General features: G+C 38.0%; 1 protein-coding gene across 5 annotated transcripts in view; it reads left to right on the top strand.

Moving 5' to 3' along the window:
• USP6NL (USP6 N-terminal like) overlaps positions 1–22549 on the top strand; it is a 115928-nt gene that overhangs the window by 50858 nt on the left and 42521 nt on the right. For 3 of the 5 annotated variants that reach the window (XM_035332356.1, XM_035332346.1, XM_035332354.1), the window contains 2 exons: positions 5333–5406; positions 6471–6553. The exons of the other annotated variants lie outside the window; for them this stretch is intronic. In XM_035332356.1, the coding sequence (XP_035188247.1) occupies positions 5333–5406; positions 6471–6553 (157 nt within the window). The remainder of the gene's footprint in view (positions 1–5332; positions 5407–6470; positions 6554–22549) is intronic. 5 annotated transcript variants of the gene reach the window in all.

The raw sequence follows: 22549 nt of genomic DNA, 5'->3' as shown, positions 1-22549 counted from the left end.
AATGTTCAGGTTTGTAACTTAAATGAGTACAAAAATACATTATTACAGATTTTTAACCCCTTCCCCCCCCCCCCCCCAAATCAAGCACACGTGCACAAACAAACAAACAAACAAACAAAAACCACCACCACCAAAAGCAAACAAGTAAAAAAAAACACCAAAAACGACATTTTGGGCACATGATAGGGGGACCTCAGATGTAAGGTTCTCTTGCCTGCAGCTGTGTCCGTATAACAGCTAACAGTTCTCCCTGTCAAATGGGAGGGGGAAGATGGGATGAAGGTGAGAGCAAGGCAGGATAATTTCTTTTGGGTTGGTTAGTAACTGCCAGAAGTGTAGTTTTGTATTAGTACCTAGTTTCTTTTCTGTCCTTGAGAAAAGTTGATTAATAGAATTTATTTTTTACATTTATTTGTAGGGTACGTTATTGTTTTCTTTTAAATAGTGTTTATTTTTACTTGGATGTATTGTTCTGCTAATAAGTTACTGTGGTGCTTGGTCCATTACAATTAGTCTTGCATTCATTAGGAAGCAGAATATTATGTTTTGTTTTCCCTTGCCTTATGTCTCTTATTATTAGCTTCTCTTCCCTTAAATTTTACTGTACTTGCCTTTCTTCCCTAGGGTTGGAAGAATATGGGATATAGGAAAAGTCTTTTCCTAGGGATACTTAAAATTGCAGTTGCTTAGAGGAATGGGGAGTTTCTAGTAATTTTTAAGTTTGTGTAAGAAGCCTGTTTGTTATCAACTTAGGAACTGATTTTAATTTAATGCCATATTTTTCAATTCTTATACCAATAGGCCAAACTGGACAAGTGTTTTGAAGAAGCTCCAACTTTCAAAATGTGGGGTTTTACTTTAAAAGTGGTTGTGATGCATACCACCTAGCAGTGGCTAGCAGGATCACATCCGTAATTCACCTCTACATTTGTTGCTTCTACGTAATGCTGGCATCTCCACATCACTGATCTCTTTTCACAGAAGATAAACACTGAAGGCTAACTAGGACTGTGTCCTTGTGGTAGGACTAACTTAGGTTTTTTTTGCCTTTGCCACTTAATACTTCTTACATACCATCCCCTTGCTCTGAAGACACTGTCCTTTCTAATCCTTGGGTATCTGGTGAGGTAGGGAGACACTTCTTGGAGTGATGCAGGCACAAAGCTTGTAGGCCAAAGCTTGCTTTCTTCTTGGCTTTTAGGGCTGATAGCAGTCTACAGATGTCTAATTTATCGATCCTGACTCTGTCAGTTTAAAGTGAGTGAGTTGCAAGATGAGACCAAATTTCATTGCAGCCTTAAGTATTCTTTTGAAAGTTTCTATCCAGCTGTTTGCTAGTCATCTCAGCAGTGCTGAAAAGTAAAACAATCTGATTTCCAAGGTAAAAGAAAAGCAGTAATCTGGCTGTTAGGTCAGCCTTTTTAACGTCATCACGGACTGGGATTTTCTGTCCAAACTTTTCTGTAATGATGCTTCAAATCCTTTGCAGGTTGCCTTTCCAAATTTATAAATTTGTAATATTTCTACATATAGGAAACAGTTGACAGAAATTGTTGAAAAGAAAATACTCTCTAATGGTAACGCTCTGTGTACCAGGCCAGCTGTTCAGAGTTTTTGGTCCTGGCCTTTCTTTTTATGATTTACCTCCTTCAAAAGCTAGGTGTGTGACATTGCTGCTGGCCAAGTGCTCGTCTTGTACCCTGTAGTGCCAACCAGCTGTGTCAGGGACTTGCATGTGCTCTTTGTTGTGCCATCATGGGCTGTTTTTATCACCATCGATTCTACTTCTCATTTTTTAGGTTGCTGATAATCTATTTCACCAGGTTTTTCTCAAATTCAGTTCTCTGTACTACTGAATTGACTATATGTTGATGTCAGCCTCATATGACATTGTATTGTTTGCTGTAAAACGTGGTGTTGATCATCTATAATGCTAATTTTAATTAGGAAAATTAATCACACTTGTTTCACATCTTTAACTGCTTTCAGTGAGGTAAGACTGATAACTAACTGATATTCTAAAGCCTTGGTTTTAATTTTTGTCTAGTGTAGCGATGTATTTTTCTGCCTAGGAAGGTTATTTCATGATTCGTTCCCATATTTAGCTTTTACTTTATCAGGAATCATTGTGTAATTTCCCACTTGGAGATATTTAAATAATTCTTCTTATAAGAAGCATATTTTATGCTCATCTCCTGCAATATAACCTCTTGTCCCCGTCTCAAGCTGTTTTTGAGTTTTCAGCATGGCTGGATTAATGTAACATTAAACTGTCTTGGTACAGCTAGAAGGTTAAGATGATTTTGGCAGAAAGCGAAGAGGATTACTGGAAAGGCAACGAATATGATAATTTCCCCACCAAATGTAATTGAATTGTCATGAGGCATCAAACATGTCAGACTTAATGTGTTACTAACACCGGACAGGAAGGTAAGCCAGGGATATGTTTTCGGCATAAATCAGGACCCAGTTTCTGTTGCAAATACAGGTCTGCATTATTTTAATCGTATCTTCAAACTTTGTTTCAACTTGTGCCATTTAATCCATCTGTGTTGTTGAAGAGCTGTGCGTGCCCTTTTCAGGGTATTTTTAAATACAAGCAGTAATCTATTTTTGAATTCTATTAACAAATAGTACCTCCTGCTTATTAGGCTACACTTTATCAAATCAGATCCAATCTCTCTTTTACTGGGAAGGTGGTGTTGAGGATTTTTTCCCCATTTCTCACACCTCAGTGGCAGTCACACCTTAAACAAGCAGGCTTCCCCCAGATCTGCCCATTGGAGAAGGAAAGATGAGGGTTGCTCCCTATTTGAATATTCTTATGGAGTAACAGCATTCCTAGCAAGCATAAATTTACTTTTAAAAACCTATAAATGGCTCCCTATAAAGAAGATCTCATTGTGTCTTGCAAAAGAAAATGCAATTTAGTTTTGATTATGGTTCCTGTAGCTTCTCATTTTCAAAGGACTGCTTGGCTTCATCACCGTGGGCTTGGGAGCTTGAGAGGACATTGTCAGTTCAGTAGATGTAGTACCTCAACTAGTAAAGGATTAAAAAATGGAGTGGTATCATCGTGTCAGGAATATGTAGCTCTCAAATGTGCTTGGAGAGTTCAGCCTGTGCCATTGTGTGGTGACAGTGCTGGGAGGAGATTCTAGAAGGGCGTCGGGGCTGGCCTCTAGGAGTTGGGTCCTGCTCACTGTTCAGGCAGGTGGTTGGGGTAACGGGCCCACAGGAACTAGAAAGCTGTCAGACAAAGCCAAACCAAAAGCCAAACTGTTTTGTGTCTTGCAGTCCCCCTTTAGGAATGGCTAAAGGTGGATCCAGCACCTAGAGCAGCAAGAGGACAGCACGCTGCTTGGACGGCACTAGAGGCTGGCAACATGAAATGAAGCAACTCGCTGATCACCTTACAGGGAGGAAATTATTTATCAGTGTCGTGGCACAGGGATGCATAGCTTCAAAATAGAGCAGATGCAGTTCTTAAATTTTAAATAATGGCATAAATACATGAGTGCTGGCTCTGGTGTACGTTGGGGAAAATACAGCAAAGCCTGATTTCCTCACTAATAAATGAGAACGGAATGAGGAGAACAAAGTGTAAAGCTTTTACTTATCATCTCCAAAAATTAAAAAAGCAGTCAGACTTTTCATTAGAGGAATTTGGGACAAGCATCATCATTGCCTGTACGATGTGTCAGTGGTGGGGCATGCTGGGTTCCGTCTGCATTCCCATTAAGAAACTTTGAGGGAAAACACGTAGAGAACAAGCACAATCTGTCATACAGCATAGAAAGCCACTTTGGCACAACTTCCCTAAATATCTGAGAAATATGTAGGTAGGCTTGAATAAAGAAATACTGGCTTTGAGCAAATAAAACTGTTAATAATGTCACATGCTAAAAAGAAACCCATAATATCTGATCTGTTCTCATATTTCGTGGTCCAGATGGTTGATAAGTACATCTGCTGAAGAATTAATGCTCAACAGATATGATGTTGCCATGTACTAAACAGTGAATTAAAAAACACGTCTGGACTTACTTCTCTAACAGTGTTTGAAAATTATTTCAAGCCTTTTAAAAATTTTGCTTTATCCACAACTCATTGCTTTTTAATCACAGAAAAACTGGAATAGGGATAGAATCGAATTAGAATTGAAACAAATCAACTCTTGAATCTTTCACAGTCTTATGACGGGCATCAAATAAATGAGGCAAGTCAAACATTGCCCCTCAAAATGTGGGATGTTGAAGTGCACTGTGTTCTTGACTATTCAAGAAGCATCTTTCCCTCTCACAGTGCCCATGTACATTCCTATCCATGATCTAGAGAAGGCTTCTGCTAAGGGAATGATGCTGAAAAACCTCAGTAAAACCAGATTTACCTAAACTTTAACTCCACCGTTGCAGTAACCTCTGCTGCACTGGCAGTGTAGTGATGTCCAGTGCTTACCTGTGCACCTGTTTGTTTCTTGCTCGTCAGTCTTCTGTTCTCCTATTTGTATGCTTCTTTCAGCTCTGGGTTGCACAAGTTGCAGGCCTGATGCCGTAGTGATCCTCTTCCTTGTTTTCTGAGAAATGAGTTTTAGGCAGGTTCTCAGATGAAGTCATTCTGCATCAAAGTGCTGGAGAAGATGGGGTAGGGAGGCAGAGAACTGCCAGGCTTTCAGTGCTGCTGCAGCTGCCTGGGAGAAGTGTTTGTTCTTGTCTTTGTTGCAATTGGAAGCTGAGATTTCATGATATGTTTCTACATAACTGTTTTTCCTTAGCATCTTATTTCAAAATGCGTTGGCTTAGAGGGTGAATTATTTTCTCCACACCTGTGTTTGTATGGTTAGACTTGATGATCGAAGAGGGCTTTTCCAACTTAAATGATTCTATGATTTCTTGAGCATTTATCAGTATTCTAATCCTTCTATATGAATCCTGAAAATACATCAAAATTAGTTTTAAAACAGTAATGTATGTTTTCGTTTTCTTCGACTGTGTAAAGGGTTCTGGAATTGACAACTGGTAGCTTTTACTACTTTCTTCAGTCTTTCAGTTAGTGGGTTGTGTGATACTATTTTTTAACTTTATTTAATAGGTATTTTATTAGAAAATGGGGAACATTCTAAATTCCGTAGTTAAAGCACTATCCAATAATTGTATTTTACTCTGATCAGTATTCAAGAGGTGTATCGTGGTCATATTCTGCTTTGATACAATTGTTTTGGCATTTCTCTATCCAAGTAATCTCTGAAGTTAAGATGTATTTTCTAAGCATCTAAGTGCAATTCTGTTTACAAGGGAGAGAATCTGAACGGCGTTATCTTAATCCTTCACAGGTGCAGATGCCGAGCAGGATGCTGCTGTCAAACTTGCCCAAGAACGAGCAGAGATAGTTGCCAAGTATGACAGAGTAAGTGAACATGATAATGATTTAAAGATATAATTCATCTTTAATGATTTAAAGATATAATTCATCTCAGTAGTATTTTTATTAAAAAAATGAATCATGGTTTCCTGCTAGCTTTTGTTTACAATACTCTGTGTAGTACTGATCTGATGGTTTCATGATGCACTGGCTTCTGGGTGAGCTAAATTCTCCCTCCACAGGGGATGTTCTGGCTAATGACTCAATCAACTCATTTTTCAGGTGCATGGCAAGTTGCTTTGGGGCTATTTTAAGTCATGTAATGTTTTTAGAAGTAAGGAAAATAGCGTGTTTGAGGATGCTAAGTATATCTGTAAGATCAGAGGAACTCTTACTGTACTTTTTATTGAATTCTGTTACGGTGATAGAAACACCTAAATCATTACAGGGAACTTAAAAGATAAGTAAATTGCATTTATTGTCAGATTGCTGCGAGGGATTAAAGAAATATTAGGCATCATCTTTTCCTTAAGCTACTTGTCAAGTAAAAGCCTAGCACAGCGCATACCTAGAATGCCTACACTGTGTTCACATATTCTTGTAATGCTTGAGGGCTTTATAATTGCTGTTGGAGTAGTGAGCAGTAGACTTGTTTGTAAAGTTTGAAACATTTCAGATATCAGACATAGGGGTATCTTGCGCAGGGTGTACTTGAATGAGTAGCTTTTTATTTTAATAAGGGAAAAATGTACGTATAACTTTTGTTCTGAGTGGTGGCCTCTCTTCACACCCAGTAACATGCATATTACCAATCTTGGCTTGGAATCAGCAGTGGAAATTTATTCTGTGTTCAGCAGAGACCAAAAGAGGTTTCCTGTGATGATGGATAACGTTCACAGTGGCTGAGGAAGGTGTGCTACTTTGTTGTTTTTGGTTCATCAGTTTAGTCCTAGTGTTCTCCTACTCCTCTCTACTACCTTAGTGCCCAGAGATTATGCTTCGAGTGGCTCAAGCCTGTCTTCTTGTCTGAGCTTCTTGTGTCTTAGCTTATTGTGCCATAAAACTTAATTTGGCCCTTCGTTGTTTTTTTTTTTTTCCTTCTCCATTAGGGACGAGACGGTGCGCAGATTGAACCATGGGAAGATGCTGACTATCATCTTTACAAAGTCACAGATAGATTCGGGTTTCTACAGTAAGTAAGCTATAGTGACAAGAAAATAAGGTTAAGAGTTTGTTGCCATTACTATGCATGTTTTTTTCTTGTATTGCCTATTTGGGGAAAGTATTTATTATACCTTTTAATAGATCTTTTGGGAACTGTTTGCTGTGTAAATCTTGGATAATCTTCCGCTGTGCTTTTCAGTTCGATTTCTTGCTTTTTTATGTGTTGTGTAATGGGATCCTGTGTAGGGACGGAAATATTTTGAATATTTTATTTGGGAATAAAAATTGGTGGTCTACCAAAAGATTTTTCCAGCTGAATTAAATTGCAGTTAAATTTTATTTTTAAGTAATTGTGTTATATATAAACAAGCTTCAAGTTCTTGGAAGAATTTTTTAAGTTTTATTATAATGTTGATCTTTACAAAAATAATACATAATAGCTGTATATGAACAGCTGTGTATACTCATCCTTCAAAAATGAATCTCATTTAACTTGATATATTTAGAAACCCTACTGAAGTCTCTGTCAATTTGGGGCCTAATGTTGCGTTAAGTGAAGTTAGAAAATGCCAGAATCCAGATGGAATTTCCCTGTAGGTACTTACTTGTAACCGAGGATCTCTTTGGTAAATAAAGGTGATAAGCATTAAGTTGTTTTCAAACTTTTTGTTTGGCAAATGGAAATATCCAACTTGCAGAACCTGAACACAAACTGACTTGCCAATTCTGGTAATACCCAGTCAAAACTCTTTGCCGTTCCTGGTATTTGACATTTGTTTGAATATGAAGGGCAGTTTGGTTCTCCAGGAAAAACAGAGATGAATGGAAAGTTTAATTACTAAATATGCACTTACCACCAGCCTTCGCCACTGACCTCAATGGGAACGGTCAAGTAGATTTGCAAACAGATTCTTGATTTAGGTATCTGTGCAAACTCCTGAACTTTCCCTGTTACTTGCATTGCTATTGTTATACAATAACATTTATTAGTGTGTGTGTATATATATGTATTGTTTTATAAAGATGTGCATATATATATATATATATATAAATGGAGCATGGAAGAATGTTAATGTCTGCTACAGTTGCTCCTGCTGTTGGTTGCTCTTGCGTTTCAGGAGTCTTGGACTTCATGTCATAATATATCTGAGATGCAGTGATGGGAGTGCTTGGCAAAGTAACGTGCCAATTTCCAGGCTGCTGTAGCTGTACTTTTGAGCTGCAGTATGCACTTTTACCTCGTATTGCAGTTATTTTTGTGATGTGGCAGAGTAGATGTAGCCTAGTCATTACACTGTAGTTGCTTTCTGGTAATGTCATTAGTCACTAATGTGAAGCCTATGCAGAATTCATTCTCTATATATCCAACCGCAAGGGATGAAATTGGAAAGATTTATAATACATGAGCACTGAACAAATTAACACTGTATGTAGATATTCTGCACCTTCACTAATTCTATGATATTCATTGCTCATATGCTGATCTATGTCTCTAATTTTCACCTGGGAGCGCTCTCAAGGCTGCGTTATGATTCTTTAAAGGAAATTCATTGCAAATGACTCTTACTTTCCTGAGAATTAAAATTTCTTCTGGTAGGAGAAATGCTATTAGGATAGGCATAGTCATATAAACATAGAATCATAGAATATCCCGAGTTGGAAGGGACCCTTAAGGATCATCAAGTCCAACTCCTTGCACCGCACAGGTCTACCCAAAAGTTTAGAGCATGTGACTAAGTGCACAAACCAATCTCTTCTTAAATTCAGACAGGCTTGGTGCAGTGACTTCTTCACTGGGGAGCCTGTTCCAGTGCACAACCACACTCTTGGTGAAGAACCTCCTCCTGATGTCTAGTCTGAACTTCCCCTGCCTCAGGGGAACCCCATTCCCGCGGGTCCTGTCACTGGTGTTTATGGAGAATAGGTCACCTGCCTCTCCATTCCCCCTCGCGAGGAAGTTGTAGACGGCGATGAGGTCTCCCCTCAGCCTCCTCTTCTCCAGGCTGAACAGGCCCAGTGACCTCAGCCGCTTCTCATAAGTCTTCCCCTCCAGGCCCGTCACCATCTTCGTCGCCCTCCTCTGGACACTAAATGTCTGTTCAGGGAAAGACAATTTACTACACTGTAGACTATGGCCTGGCTTCCCTTACACTGCAATACTCAATCTGTACAATTTACCACGTCTGAAAGAAACTCCCTGTTTCTAGGAGAATTTGAAACTAAGCAGCATAAATGCAGCATGTACCAAAAGCCTCAAACAATTGGCTTCATGCTTATCATGGAATCCCATTCACTGAAAGCTTACAGGTGCTAGATCAGCGCTGCAAGGAGCAATCAGTGAGAAGGTTAAAAACCTCCAGCTGATCGCTTACTGCGTGTTGCTGCCAGTTCCTTACTGAGCTGTCAAGACTTCTAATCCCTCCTAACCTAGCTATCGTGTGCTTACAGGTTGAGTTAACAAAAATCTAATATACATTGAAAAATGGAAATCTGTGGACACTATCAACCTGTTTATAATCAAGTTAAGATGAAATCTGTGCTGATAATCTTGTTTACATTGGCATTTTAAAATACTAAGTAGCTGAAAGATCTCTTGCATCAGAAAGCTGCTGAATATGGGGAACCTACCAGAAAATTAAGGCTTGCTTGCTCAAGTGCAGCAGGCCCTGATTATCACGAGTTGTTTGTAAGCTCCTCATTCTCCTTGGTATGATCTGTTTGCAGCTTTCCATGTCTCTGATAGGGCAGAAAAGATAAGGTGTTTTTGGAATGGAGCACTCAAGCTGCCTGAGTGACGTGCCATGTTAAAGCCAGAGAAGGTGGTGGGAGAAAATGAAGATGAGAGACTTTTAAAGAGCAGTTTTGGTCTGGATTCCTCTTTAGTCCTGGTGTCAAATTGTGGATTAATAAACTTAGAGAACCTGAAGAGAGTTGCACTTTTCCTGTCTTCCTGTGGTACTGGTAGACTTGAGTAAAACTGTTTAGATTTCCTCTTGACAACCTACTGTGTAGCAGAGAAAAGGTGCCTTTAATCTATCAGGTTAGAAATTCTCAGTGATTGGAAATGAAATATCTAACCTCAAGGGTAACCTTCATTTAAGACCCACAGTTGAACTATCTGCTGGGCAACTTTGGTCATTTCTCATGGTTGTTGTGGTGTTTATCATTTACAATATTTAGGACCATCTTTGTTGTACATTTTTAATAACTGATGCCTTAGGAACATAATGTAAATCGTTTGCTGCAGTGCCATTTCTTTTATTTTGTACTTCTGCAAATGAATATGGAAGTTTTATTTGACTTTGGATAGTAAAAGGAAATTGGTACTGCCAGGGTATTAAAACAAGTATTAAAACTAAAGCAGAACAAGAACTGAGTTAGTGCCCAGTGAATTCAGGGAAGAAGAAACAAAGTTCAATGAAACCTACAACAGCATCATTATAAATGTGGATTGTTTGAAATGAATAAGGGGAAATTTTAGAGGGAAGCTGGATTTGAGGAAAGATGTTTCCAGCAAACCTGCTAAGCTGTGAAATAACTCCATGGGGAGCTGAAGGGATCTGTCTCTGAAGATGCTGAAGACTAGAGTCAACAAAATAATGCACCAATAAGTACAGTTGGGGGGGTAACTAAATTTCAATGGAATGCTTTCAGTAGTTAATAAATTGTATATGACAGTTATGTATGAACCAGAAAGAATTCAAATCTTATAAAAAAAATGGATAAAATGTAGAAAACTTTGCCTTACTGATTACTGTTACTGCAAGGAAGTGGTAATGGTCATAGTTTATTTAAGCCACATGCTGTGGTGGGGGAAACAGTCTCAACTTGGGTAATTTTTTTTACTTACATATTTAATTTATTGCCAAATAACTTACTATTTTTATTACTGATTTGTATATTGTCAAATGCTTTGCACAAGTCCAGGTAGCTGATGTCAGTTGCTCTTTCCCTATCTCCCAGTGCTGTAACCCCATTGTAGAAGGGCACCTGATTTGTCAGGCACCATCTGCCCTTAGTGAAGCCCTGCTGGCTGTCCCCAGTCATCTCTGAGCATTGGTGAGCTAGCATCGGTTCATCTTGATACCTTTTAATTCAATATTAATTACAGTAGCATTGTTCATCTTAATTGATAAAGACTGGTTTTGATCGACTACTTATGGCATTCCTCAGTGTCATTTGGTGTACTGGGATTAGTGCCTACTAACACTTCATTCTTCAAGTACATGATGTTTGTCTGCGAGAAGGCCTTGTTAGGGACATCATCTTAGTCTTGAAAGCAAGAGTCTTGAGAAAACAGACCAGTATATTTCTTCCAGGTGCTCTGCAGTTACCTGTAATCCTGAAAGTACCTTAAAAAAAAAAAAAAAGTGACAACATCCCTACCACAAAGAAATGGGCCGTGATCCCCGTTCCCTAAATTCATCTATAAAAATCCCCCTGGAGTCCTGTTTTCTCGTTACAGAGCCAGAATGCTGAACAGTAGGGCTGTTGTGAAAAATGCCAATCATTTTTAAAAGGAACATTTTTTCCTCCAGGAAGTCTAGCACCAGCATTTCTATATACAGTCTGCTAGTGTTTTGGCAAGACTGAGAATTCTCTTCTAGAAAACTTGTGCTTCAAATCGTATCTGACTGATACTTGTTTTGTTTTGTAGCTGATGCACAAGTCCAGCACACCATCCCGGGGAACCACCTCAGTGCTGCCATAAACCTTAGCCTTTAATATACGACTTTTTCAAGCAAGTAGTTTAGGAGTGGCAGAAATGTCTTGGACATCTTCACAGGCAGCCATAACAAAAAACTGTTCCAGCTGTTTTTAAAAATGGAAAAGATCGAATGTGTGTGGTAGAAAAAGGTTAGTTTTTTCATTTTAATTTTGTCATGGATATGATGTTTTTTATTGAGTCAACTATGTGTCAAGATGTTTCTTTTTTTTTTTCTCCATATTTAATAAAAAGCACAATTTTATGTGTTCTGGGTATGAAAGTAATGGACCAGAGCTTTGCAATTAAAAATAAAAACCAAAACAAAACAACAAAACCCCAGAAACATAACCAAAACCCCAGAAAACCAAGCTCTAAATGCCATGCACCTAAAAAAAAGTAATTCCTTTCTCTATTATCTTGAAACCTTGTTAAATTTTAAAGAGTTCTTAAACCTTTCACTGCGGTCTGTTCATCACAGAATCTTTACTATATGAGTACTTCTTCTATTTGCATTTTTTTTCTAGCAGCAATCACTGACAAGGGAATAGCTTCAGTAAAGAACTGAAAAGAATTTCTGCATGTCTTGAAGCTCATAGCAGACATTCCAGGAATGCTTTGGGATCCAGGATTTCACCCTTGCCCCTTGAATTCTTCAGTTGATTTGTTGCTGCTTTGGGATGGTTAAAAAAGCAGGGAGAACTAATACGTGCTCCTGGGGCAGTGGCAAGTCTTCCTCTGCTTCTCCTAGGAACATTTAAGTATAAATATATATATAAAAATATCTTTGCTAATAGTATATATACATACTATTAAAGGGCATGGTTTGCATAATATGGAGATAAGTATCTCCATTTGCATATATCAAAGTGGCAATTATTTGAATTCTTTTTATATTTAAAATTGTATTAAACATTCCAAGCAACCAGAGAATTCAACAAATTCAAATGACTGTCAGTATTTTGGAGAGAAATAAGAATTTAAGCTTTAAGTGAAGATCCTGGAAGCACATATTTAAATATATATTTTTGTGAGTATATATATATCCTGTTATTTATTTCTGCACAAAACTCTTCAGCTGTCTACAAGGATGAAGAAACATTCTTTCTTTTTTTTTCTCACCCCCTTGTATAATGTTAATCTCAATGGTCATGTGAGAATTAACTGACTGGGGTTTGCAAAACAGCCTCAACTTTGTGCGTGCTCCCAAAATAGGGTAGAAGCTGAAAGCAGCATTTTGCAGCTCCAAAGGTCACCGGCAGCTTCATGCAGTAGCTGGTGCTGTTTCTGTCTCCGTGTATCACCCGTTTTCTTTTATAAGAAAGCTCTTTAAGACTACAGTTGTGTTTTTCTTAGTGAGAAGAAAAAATTGTCAGCATTTTTTAGAGTTAGGGCAGATAAGCCTCAAGGCTGTGTTTATTTTTATTTTTTAACCTAAGTTGGAAAACACAGATTATGACTGATGAGCATGTTGACTAACATATAACAGATTGTGGAAAACATAATTGTTTAGGTCTTAAGGCACAAAATGGAATTAGCAGGAAAAAAATACATAGTTTAGTCCCTGTAGCTTTTCAAAAACTTTTCATCATTCATTGATGGATGGCATCAGCTGAATTGTCCTGTTTAATACTGGGCTGTGAAAAGTTTAAGCTTCCATGACACAATTAAAAAAAAAAAAACCAAACATTTATTTTAAAGACTTTTTCTTCAATTCATACAGTATGAATTATTTTCAGGTTTTAACTGGCTACTAGCAAATTATCTCGTATTAATAATTATCTTAGACCACAAAACCTGTTAATATTGGTTGTTGCTCTAGCTTATTTCATTTAAACAGGTTTTTCACTTCCTACCTCTTCAGTAAATAGAAGCTGGGGCTGTACGCACGGTCTGGCTGATACTGCAGTGACGACGAATATCCAGGGACCAGCATCGTGTTGTAGGGTAGATTTGAGGCTTATTCTGCACAGTTAAGGGCAATTTCCCCCTAGTAAAGGGAGAAAAGGTCAATAAAGTACTAATGGTAGAAAATGTTTTTTTTTTTTTTTTTTTTTTTAAACTGTTCATAAAGCTCTCTTAATAGTTTGAGTCAGATCCTTGTGCTACTCTTGGAGTAGCTCCACACTGGCTTTCATTGAATTGTACCAATTTACAGCAGCTGAGAATCTGATTCATGCTTTTATTCTTTGTCATGAATCTATTAAAGTAGCAAACATAATTTTAGAATAGTTTGCTAATGCTAGAGATTACTGGGATGCCAGATGCACATTTCAAATAGCAGAATTCATTATTCTGTGTTTTCCTAAGGTAACGTAGCCTACCTGCTCTTCTCCATCAAACTTTACTCTTTAAATGCATTGCATTTAAAGAGAAATGAGGTAGTGGAACAAAGAAATGGAGAGCTCAATCAAGAATTGAGATACTCCATTAAATGTTTCCAAATAATTTTTTTTTAGTTTCTTACTTTTGCCCATAACTTTTTAGTAGGGAGCAATATGATGAGCAACAAGTTAACATCTCCAAGTTTCTTCCTATTTCTTGGTAGTTTATACAGAGCTTTTCTGGAAAACAGTACTTCATCTCTGAAATATTCTCCATGCATTCCGTAATAGTTTCTACAACATGCTGGTTAGAACTATGTGTCCAAGAGCAATAAATCTTAGTTATGCAGCTAACCCAGCTGACCTGAGTAGGTACGCAGCTGAAGTCTCTTCAGATAAGAGATGTAAGGACTGGCCACTGAGAAGAAGTTACTGAGATGCCAAAATGTTCTAGGTAATGGAAATTAAAGAGAAGTACGATGGCCATAATTTGGTAATAACGAAACAAGTATTCAAGAAATAGGGATTTTTCTGTAATTGTAATTTCAATTTTTTAGTGTGTATATCAAACGTTTAGGAAAGAACGCTGAGGTTATTAGGAAGGTTGAGATGCTGATGTTCCTAGTGGCCTGCAGCCAGTATCCTTAGATCTCTAGGCACAGTGCTGCCAAACTCATCAAGTGATGAAATGGTGTGCTAAAGGAGCAATGAAATGTTCCTTCTTAACGGTTCAATTATAAATGTAACTGTCATTACATTTCATGTGCTGTGGCCATTCATCAGGGGCTTGCTGTTGTCCTGCCCCCTCTTGTCTCCCAAGCCTTGGGAGATGGGGTCAGACCCACTTCATGGGGTAGCGGCTTCACTTTCCCCACTGCTGGGGAAGAGATGAAGGTTCAGCCTACCTCAGCTGCCAACAACAAGTTTCTATTCAAAAAATAAAATGCAAATAGTCAGATCTCAATATTAGAGAAGAGTTATGTTTCTTTTAATTCATTTTTTTTTCTAACAAATAGATGATTATACCTCGTTTTGACTATATAGATTTTTTCATGTGTATTGTAAAGATTTATTACGAAAACTCTATTATAATCTTGCATTGTGTATGATGGATTCTGTCCTATATGTGCTGCATTTCCCTGGACTGATTTTGCTCTTAAATATTCATTGCTAATCAAGCTATCGAGGAACTGCTATATTCAAATAAATAATTAAATTTCACCTCTAAATAATCCTCTTTCCTTTTTGCCCTGATGTACACTGAGAACTGTTTTTATTTAAGGAGAGAAAAAGTCCTACTGGGTTCGTAATTGAGATTCAGAATGCTTTTTTAGATTCATCTTCCTAGCATTAGACAAAACCAATATTTTCTTGCATGCTTTCACAGGGAACAACTACTAAAAGAAAATTTTAATTGGGCTTTGCATGATAAAGCCTAGTTTGACAACATGATAGTGATAGACATGTACTAAATATTAATGAAGAGACTTTACAAATTTGGGGACCAGATCCCATTTATTAGTTGTGGAGAAATTGAAATGAATCTCTGCTTGCTATTGAACTGCGGAGTGGTGGGGCCTGTGAAACTGTGAACTTGCAGAGACCTGGGTAAAAATAGGCAATCCTATTTCACCAGAACCAACAGCCAAACAGTATATTGAGCTGGCTGTACGTTTTACTTAGTTGTTACGTATTCTGCCTCCTTCATGGACTTGGATGCAAACATTTGTGTCCATGCACAGTTGCATTGTGATCTTTTTCTTTCCACTGACGCATTTGAACATATTTCTAAAAGTTGCAACTCCGGGATTGGTATTTGTAGCCCCAAAAGGAGAGTAGTAGGATTTCGGGTACATCTTTCTCAGTCATGTTTTTGGTGTCTATTTAATTTTGGCTTCCACTGGAAAATAAACAACTTTCCCTATGTGCTGTGCTTTCATGGCTGCAATAGCATTTACATATTTTTGTATCTCAGAGTTACCAATAAGTCCTTGTGTGGTTTTGGACTGCTTATTTCAGCCCCGTTACTAAAGCATTTCAAATGTTCTTCTCTTTAATTCAGTTTTGTTCATCTTAGTAAAAGGTGCTTATTTATTTATTTATTTTAAGGAAGTTTAAAAATTGTTTTTTTTTCCTCCTCTTCTGTTATGCTGATGGCAATCATGTATGGTAGGTTCTGCTACTCTGCAGGTAGGTCCTTCCCATGGCAGGAAGGGACGCTTTGTTGTTATTTTCTATCATTCAGAGCAGTGTGGATTATTTTCCAAAACTGTATCACAGATGAACCCCTTTCTTTAGTTTATTCTTAGGCCTGGAGTTGAAATTTGAATTTTAAATCCATTGCTTCAGTGTGTTAGTACAGGCTGTCACTTCCACAATTCTCAGCAGATACAGAAAGAAGTGAAGTGACTGCAGCCCTGCAGATTTAATTGCAAACACAAGTAAACTGCAGGAGAAATCTGCCAACTAAGGACAAACAGTGTGCTTCTGTTAACATCTTCCATTTCTTGATTTGAGTAAAAGATCACCCACTGTGTACTGGGAATTCATGAACCGCCTCGTGTTATGAGAAAAGCTATTAGGTAGCACACCTGAAATGTCATTGAGTGTGATAATATAGGATTTAATTTATAAAAAATATATAAAGTGGTGTGCTTTGGTTTTAAGTTACTGCTCAAGCTCTAAAATGAAAAGATTTAACACAGTCATTATTATCATGTATATTTCCTACTATATTTAGCATTTATAGAAGACTAAAGGATGTAGGGAATGGCCTGAATATGATGGTGATTATTAAGAGTGCTGAAAGAGGTCTGGGTGATGGGTGTTTTTTTTTTTTTTTTCTTGAAGTGCAGTGATGCTGCTGATCTTGACCCAAGTGCAAGACCCTCCAAAGCAGAATTTTAGACTGCAGAATATTGTTTTATAGAAGAAGCAAGTGTAGAATAAAGTGTTGAATTTCAGCAACAAACAAATTTATACTGCTGGAACACTACTGTCTTATTTCATTGATGTCAGAATACATGTTGCATAGCACATTAGTTTTAGTACAGATGAAGCTGCCAACATGCAAGTCCTGGATTATTATTAATACATAATGTAAGTGATCTACATAGTGACTACCCTTCAAGCAATACTTAAAAGCAATCTACATATGTAAGGAAAAAAAACTTTTTTTATATGTTTATATATTGAGTATAAATCAGAAGCAAGGCAAAGAGATTTATTCTTTTTATTTGTCTTTAGGCACTTCAGGGCTGTAAGGTGGCTTTACCTTTATATATATATATATATATTAAAGACACTTGGAATTAGATTCTGAGAAGACTTTTAACCTCAGTGATTGCTTATGTTCAATTAAAATGACATCAAATAACTAGAAATGCTGCTGTCCTCAATTATGTGGATTATAGCTTTTCTCAAAGGTCTTCTGATTCCAAACTGGGAATTTAAAGTTTATGTATAGAATGTACCTGTTGCTAATGATAGAGATTTAATGGAATTTGATGAATCTTTCAGTTTATCTCTGGGAGTGTGCAGTGCTGCAGACTTCTGGACAGGGGCTACATATTCATGGCATTGTGCTGGGCTTGTTGGCAGCAACGTCAACAGAATCCACAAATAATAATTGTAACTAAAATCTAGTCACGAAATCACATCTGATCCAGTCTTTTGCCAGCACTAAATTCTTTCTTGCAGCATATTTCCTGATAATTATATTGTGGGATATCACGTTGGCTTATCCTGTATGTTAATTAATTGCTTTGGCTTGCTTATTAATTCTAACAAAACCTTGGAAAGCTGTTTTCTAATCTGCTGCAGTCACCACCCCCATACTGTGCAAAGGTTAGTTGGTGAAATTTAGAGTGGATGGTAACGGTAGCGGGGCTCCAATTATTTTGATAGACAGACAATCAGAACTGTGAGTTGTATAAATACGTAATGGGAAGAAGAGGGAAGTGATCCATGGAATTCAATCTGTAGAAAATCCATCATTTAGATTAAAACTCAACTTGCTTTCTTTTTAATATTCTCAGAAATCTTTTCCATATATTAACGGTTTTGAAAATGACATTGTTGCCTCCAATTTCCATTCAAAGGCTGGAAGATCAAATCAATTAATCAAAATCAGAATTTTCTGAAAATTAACTTGTTTAGACTAAAAGATGTGAATTGAACGTTGTCTGAATTGTGCTTTAGATTTGTGCTTTAAAGAATAGGACAATTTACTGCTACGTCTAAAGAAAAGCATGCAATTGAAGTACTGTTTTGGTTTTACTTGTAAGGATTAATTATTTTTTTCCAGTTGATTTCATAAGACAGTTTGCTTTATAGTCCATATCGTGGCAGTAATTTAATGCAGACAGGAAAATAATCATTCTAAGTAGCATTGTTATGTGTCTGGTGGTTTACGCAGTCTTATTTATCTTCCCTACAGTAAGATGACTGTGCAACACTTGTCACCTAACCTTTGAACGGAGATCATTAGCTACATGATATGACATGAGGCAGGAAGAGCTGGAACTGATATGTAGATATACAAAATAAGGCTGCATTCTGTTGCAATGCACAGTTTCATGTATTCATAATATTTATTATTTACAGGCGTCCCTGCCCATGGCAGGGGGTTGGAACTAGATGATCTTTGAGGTCCCTCCCAACCCAGGCCATTTTATGATTATTGTTTTGATGGTTTTATGTGCCCTGTATCAGAAACTGAAGGGGAGGCAGGCCTAAAAGAGCATTTAGTCAGTGTGTTTGCTGTTGTAGAGTTGGTTTCCCAGTGTGAAGACACTCAATTTTGTCCAGTAATACTACAGACTTGTACAACTAACTCCTGATGAATTATTACACAGCCTAACAATTGTTCATGCTTGGGCAGATTTACTTCTTCCTAATATATTTAAGTTCCAAAATGTTGTTGCAATTTGTAACTCAATAATTTGAGTTATATATTGTACAACATTTTCATATGTACTCAGACTTTTTGTGTTCAAATGTCAACTGAATTCTCCCTTTGTTCCCACTTTTCATGAACTTAACTTGATGACCCTTTTGGTTTTTGGTTCTATACTATTTATTTATTTATTTTTTGGTAGATATTTCACTCACATATTCCTGGATCAAAGAAATTCCAAAAAAGATACAAAACCCAAGGCACGATTTTTTTCAGGAATTCCATCCAAGTCATTCTTCTGGTTGGTAGCAAATGTGTTTTCCTCCTGGCTTTAAACACTTAATGTTGCATCACAACAGAAAAAGTGAACCCACCGCATCTACTTCTTTGTGACTGAGTAATGAGACCTTGAAGATAAGTGTTCTGCAAGAAACATTTCCCATATTGTATTTAATATGTGATGCCAAATATGGTTTCATAATACTTTTCAATTAAAGTGTGCATGCCAGGTGATGCTTTTGCACTTAGTAATGTGTTGACGGTAGCTTGAAAAAATAAACAGGAAATGCTGTGAGAAGCTATTTTATGGAGGGGCCGCACCACAGTTTTTATTTTGCTTTTTTTTTTTTTTTGTGGCCTTTCAGTATTAAAGGGGTCTTATAAAAGGGATGGAGAGGTTCTCTTTACTTGGGTAGGTAATGATAGGACAAGAGGGAAGGGTCTTAAACCATTAGGGTAGTTTTAGACTAGACATTGGGAGGAAATTCTTCCCTCTGAGGGCAGTGAAGCCCTGGCCCAGGCTGCCCAGAGGAGCTGTGGCTGCCCCATCCCTGGCAGTGCCCAAGGCCAGGCTGGATGGGGCTTTGGGCAGCCTGGGCTGGGGGGAGGTGTCCCTGCCCATGGCAGGGGGTGGCACTGGGGGGGCTTTGAGGTCCCTTCCAACCCAAACCAGTATGGGATTCTATGATTTTATGAGAATCTGCATTTTTTAAATATACACGTGACAGCAAATTCAACAATACAGGAATATTGGTTAAGAAGGTGGTGGGCTTTGAACCCAGGAGTTACGAGCAATGAAAATCCAGCTGACAAGGAAATTTGAACGTAACTGCAAACAAGTTTAGGAGAAAAATAAATCTGGTGAGTGAACTAATATGAGGAAGTCTCTCCTTTTATTTCTGTTGAACAAATATATCAGGGCTATTTAAAGAAAGCCGATATAAATGGCAGCAGTTGGTGGGTGATCGTAAGCCTGTGAAGTCTCAGACTGTTTTCAGCGTATTTCAGCTACTCATGGAGGCTAATTGCAACGTACAGCTTAATGGTCAACCCACAGATCTGCACGTGTAGCTTTCTGACGTGTCAGATCTCTGTGTAATTCAGATTAATATTCCTTTTTAACAGCTATTTTGAAAAAATGAGTGAAAGCCTGTATTAGAAAACCAGTGTTAGCCATTGTGGTAAGATGTAAAATCCATCCATCATTTGTAACCTGATTTAAACAAAAACCAAGCATGTAACTGTTTACTCGCCCAAGTGAAATCCTGGTTATTTGAACCAATAGTTCGCTTTTCCTTCGCATGAAATTCATCCAGGAAAGCAGTAAGAGGCCAGGCTGCAGACCGGGAGGAGGACTTCCAGCAGGTGCTACCATTTAGTCCCCGATGTATGGACCCTGATCCCAGTGAGACCCTGCAGTCTGTTCCCTATTCATGGGATGTCTTTGAAGGGCCTTCTGGTAGGAAATCGGCACACCTCCAGTGGGCTGTCTTCTCTGTCAGAGCCAGGATTTTGTGCCTGGGGTGAAGGCACAGCCCAGCCATAATGATTCTCGGTTCCTGTCCGAATATGCTGCTTTTACCTGTCTTGGATCTTCCTTAACTCTGGTCCGTGCAGTGCTAAGGCTGTGTTTCTGCCAAATGACACATTATTTACATGAGTCCAGTGAAAATCTGCCCCGTGACTCCTCTTTTGGACTTCAGGTACTGTATGGTGCCGAGCTAATTACATTAATCAGCTCTGCTTTTTTTCCCCTTATCCCCTGCATGAATATTACTGGAGCTATTAAAGGGAAGCAGTCCTCTCAGGCCAGGATGTGGCTTACATTAATACTGTTTACCACTCACCTTATTACTTGCTGAAGAGCACAGATAGAAAAATGCAAGTTTAAAAAGGCTGTGGAAGGAGGGAGAAGATTCAGTGTTAAATAATTGAAGGTATAGAAAATGAAATGGAGGGGGAAGATTGGAACACTTCCAGTCTACTAAAATTAGGTTAATAGATGTTACTTTTGTGTCTGAAGAGACACAAAAAATCTTTTTTTAGAGAAAAAATGATGCTTCTGCATGGAAAATAAATACAGTAAAAGGAAATGTGTTTATTTAAAACTTCTTTAGCAGGTTGAGAGTTTATTTGCTCATTATGCCTTTCCATAAGTCCTTACATGACAGATTTGAGTAGTACGTGGGCGTCATCAGTGCAGCCTCGTTAATTGAGCATGGGATCTCCAGGAACTCCCTCCCGCGTCCCAGGCCTGTGAGTTATGGAGCAGCCCGGGGCAAGGCGCTCCTCCGCTCCCTGCTGTCGTCCTCCTGCTTGGCTGGAAGCAGCATCTCGGGGAGTGAAAATCAGGGCTGCCGTAACGTGCTCCTGTGGCACGTTGATGCCTAAAGTGTATGGGTGCCTCCTATTAGCGTATAAGTAATGCAATGATAAATTTGCTGCTGGGTTAATTTGGCGAGGCAGTAGGGTATCTGCATGCTGGTACAAAGGAGCCGCCTTTCGCTGCTCCGTACATCCAGCTGTGCCTTCTGTTTGTGCCTCAGCGGTTATTTAAAAGCTAGCAGAGAGCATTTCCATAATAAATTATTGTCGGTTGTCCGTTTCTTTGTGAGAAAATGAGATTGGACTAATTTCTCTTGTGATTAGTTTTGATGCCAGATTAGAAAATGGGCAGCTGAGCTGTCCGGTGGCCCCAGTTCAGCAGAGCAGGAGCTGGGTCCTGTGAGAGTCTGCAGGGACCCAGAGCCATCAGCTCGGTGCCTTGTCATATTCAAATATGACTTCTGAATTTGAAACTGCATTTCTAAAGTCTTTAAATGAAATAAAATATACATATAGCAAGTGTTTTGCATCAGACTGTTCTTATGTTGGCTATGTCAGCATAGGAGGGAAGGCAGATTTCAATTTCCATCTCCAATTCTGTATTTTTTCCCAGTAAGGATTTTATTCACCCTTGCACAGATTTAATTCTGGTCTAAACTGGTGGGTTTTAGTGTCCTCTCCATAGACAGCTATGATGATGTGAGTAGTTACTCTTTCAAAATATTAAAACCTAGTAAGGACTCTTCTTTTTACTCTTCTATTTTTTCTTGTTCTTACTGTGAAGGATTTTGTTCGTCCCTTTTAAGGTGGGTTTTGTTGGGTATGTTATTTATCTGATCTGTAGAGGAGAAAAGGGGAGCCTTGCTGCTTAGATGAGCTGCTATGTTTTCAGGAGCTGCAGACGATGCATACAAAGGAAGGAAGTCTTATTTGGCATCAAAGCGGTTTAGTTACTTTTGATATGAAAAACATAAGTTTCTTTGATAAGAAAAACGTAAGTTAGAGCCCTCAGAATGAAACTAAAATAATATAAAGCCAGAAAATATCTGATAAAAGGCTGCTTTTCAAGTTTTTACTTCATAACCTGTCTTTTCAGTTAGGTTAAGAAGTGAAAGAAATGCATTTTAAAATATTAATTAGATACCTACTAATAAAACTTTTCTGTCACCTTCTCCCTGTTCATCAGAGTGAAATTTAAAAACTTAAAAAAAATATAAAAAAAAGTTAACTCTCCTAAGTCAAGCAAAGTCTCTGTGCCTTTCACAGGGTGCAATAGAAAAGAAGGAAAACCTTTTTTAGGGGTATTTTAATTATTTTACTTATATGAAGCTGTTTAGGTTAAAAATGTATGGATTCTCACATTTGGAAATAGTTGACTTTTGAAAAAATAAAACTGTACTCAAAATATGCAATGGTGTGAAAAATTTTCATCAAAACAACTTTTAATTTAAAATTGCCGTGTATGTTTAAAGAAAATCTGGTTTGAGGTGAATG

This window comes from Oxyura jamaicensis, chromosome 1, assembly GCF_011077185.1.
Source record: "Oxyura jamaicensis isolate SHBP4307 breed ruddy duck chromosome 1, BPBGC_Ojam_1.0, whole genome shotgun sequence".
Taxonomy (NCBI): Eukaryota; Metazoa; Chordata; class Aves; order Anseriformes; family Anatidae; genus Oxyura; species Oxyura jamaicensis.
The sequence above is the reverse complement of the archived record's forward strand: the minus strand, read 5'-3'. Positions and strand labels throughout refer to the sequence as shown.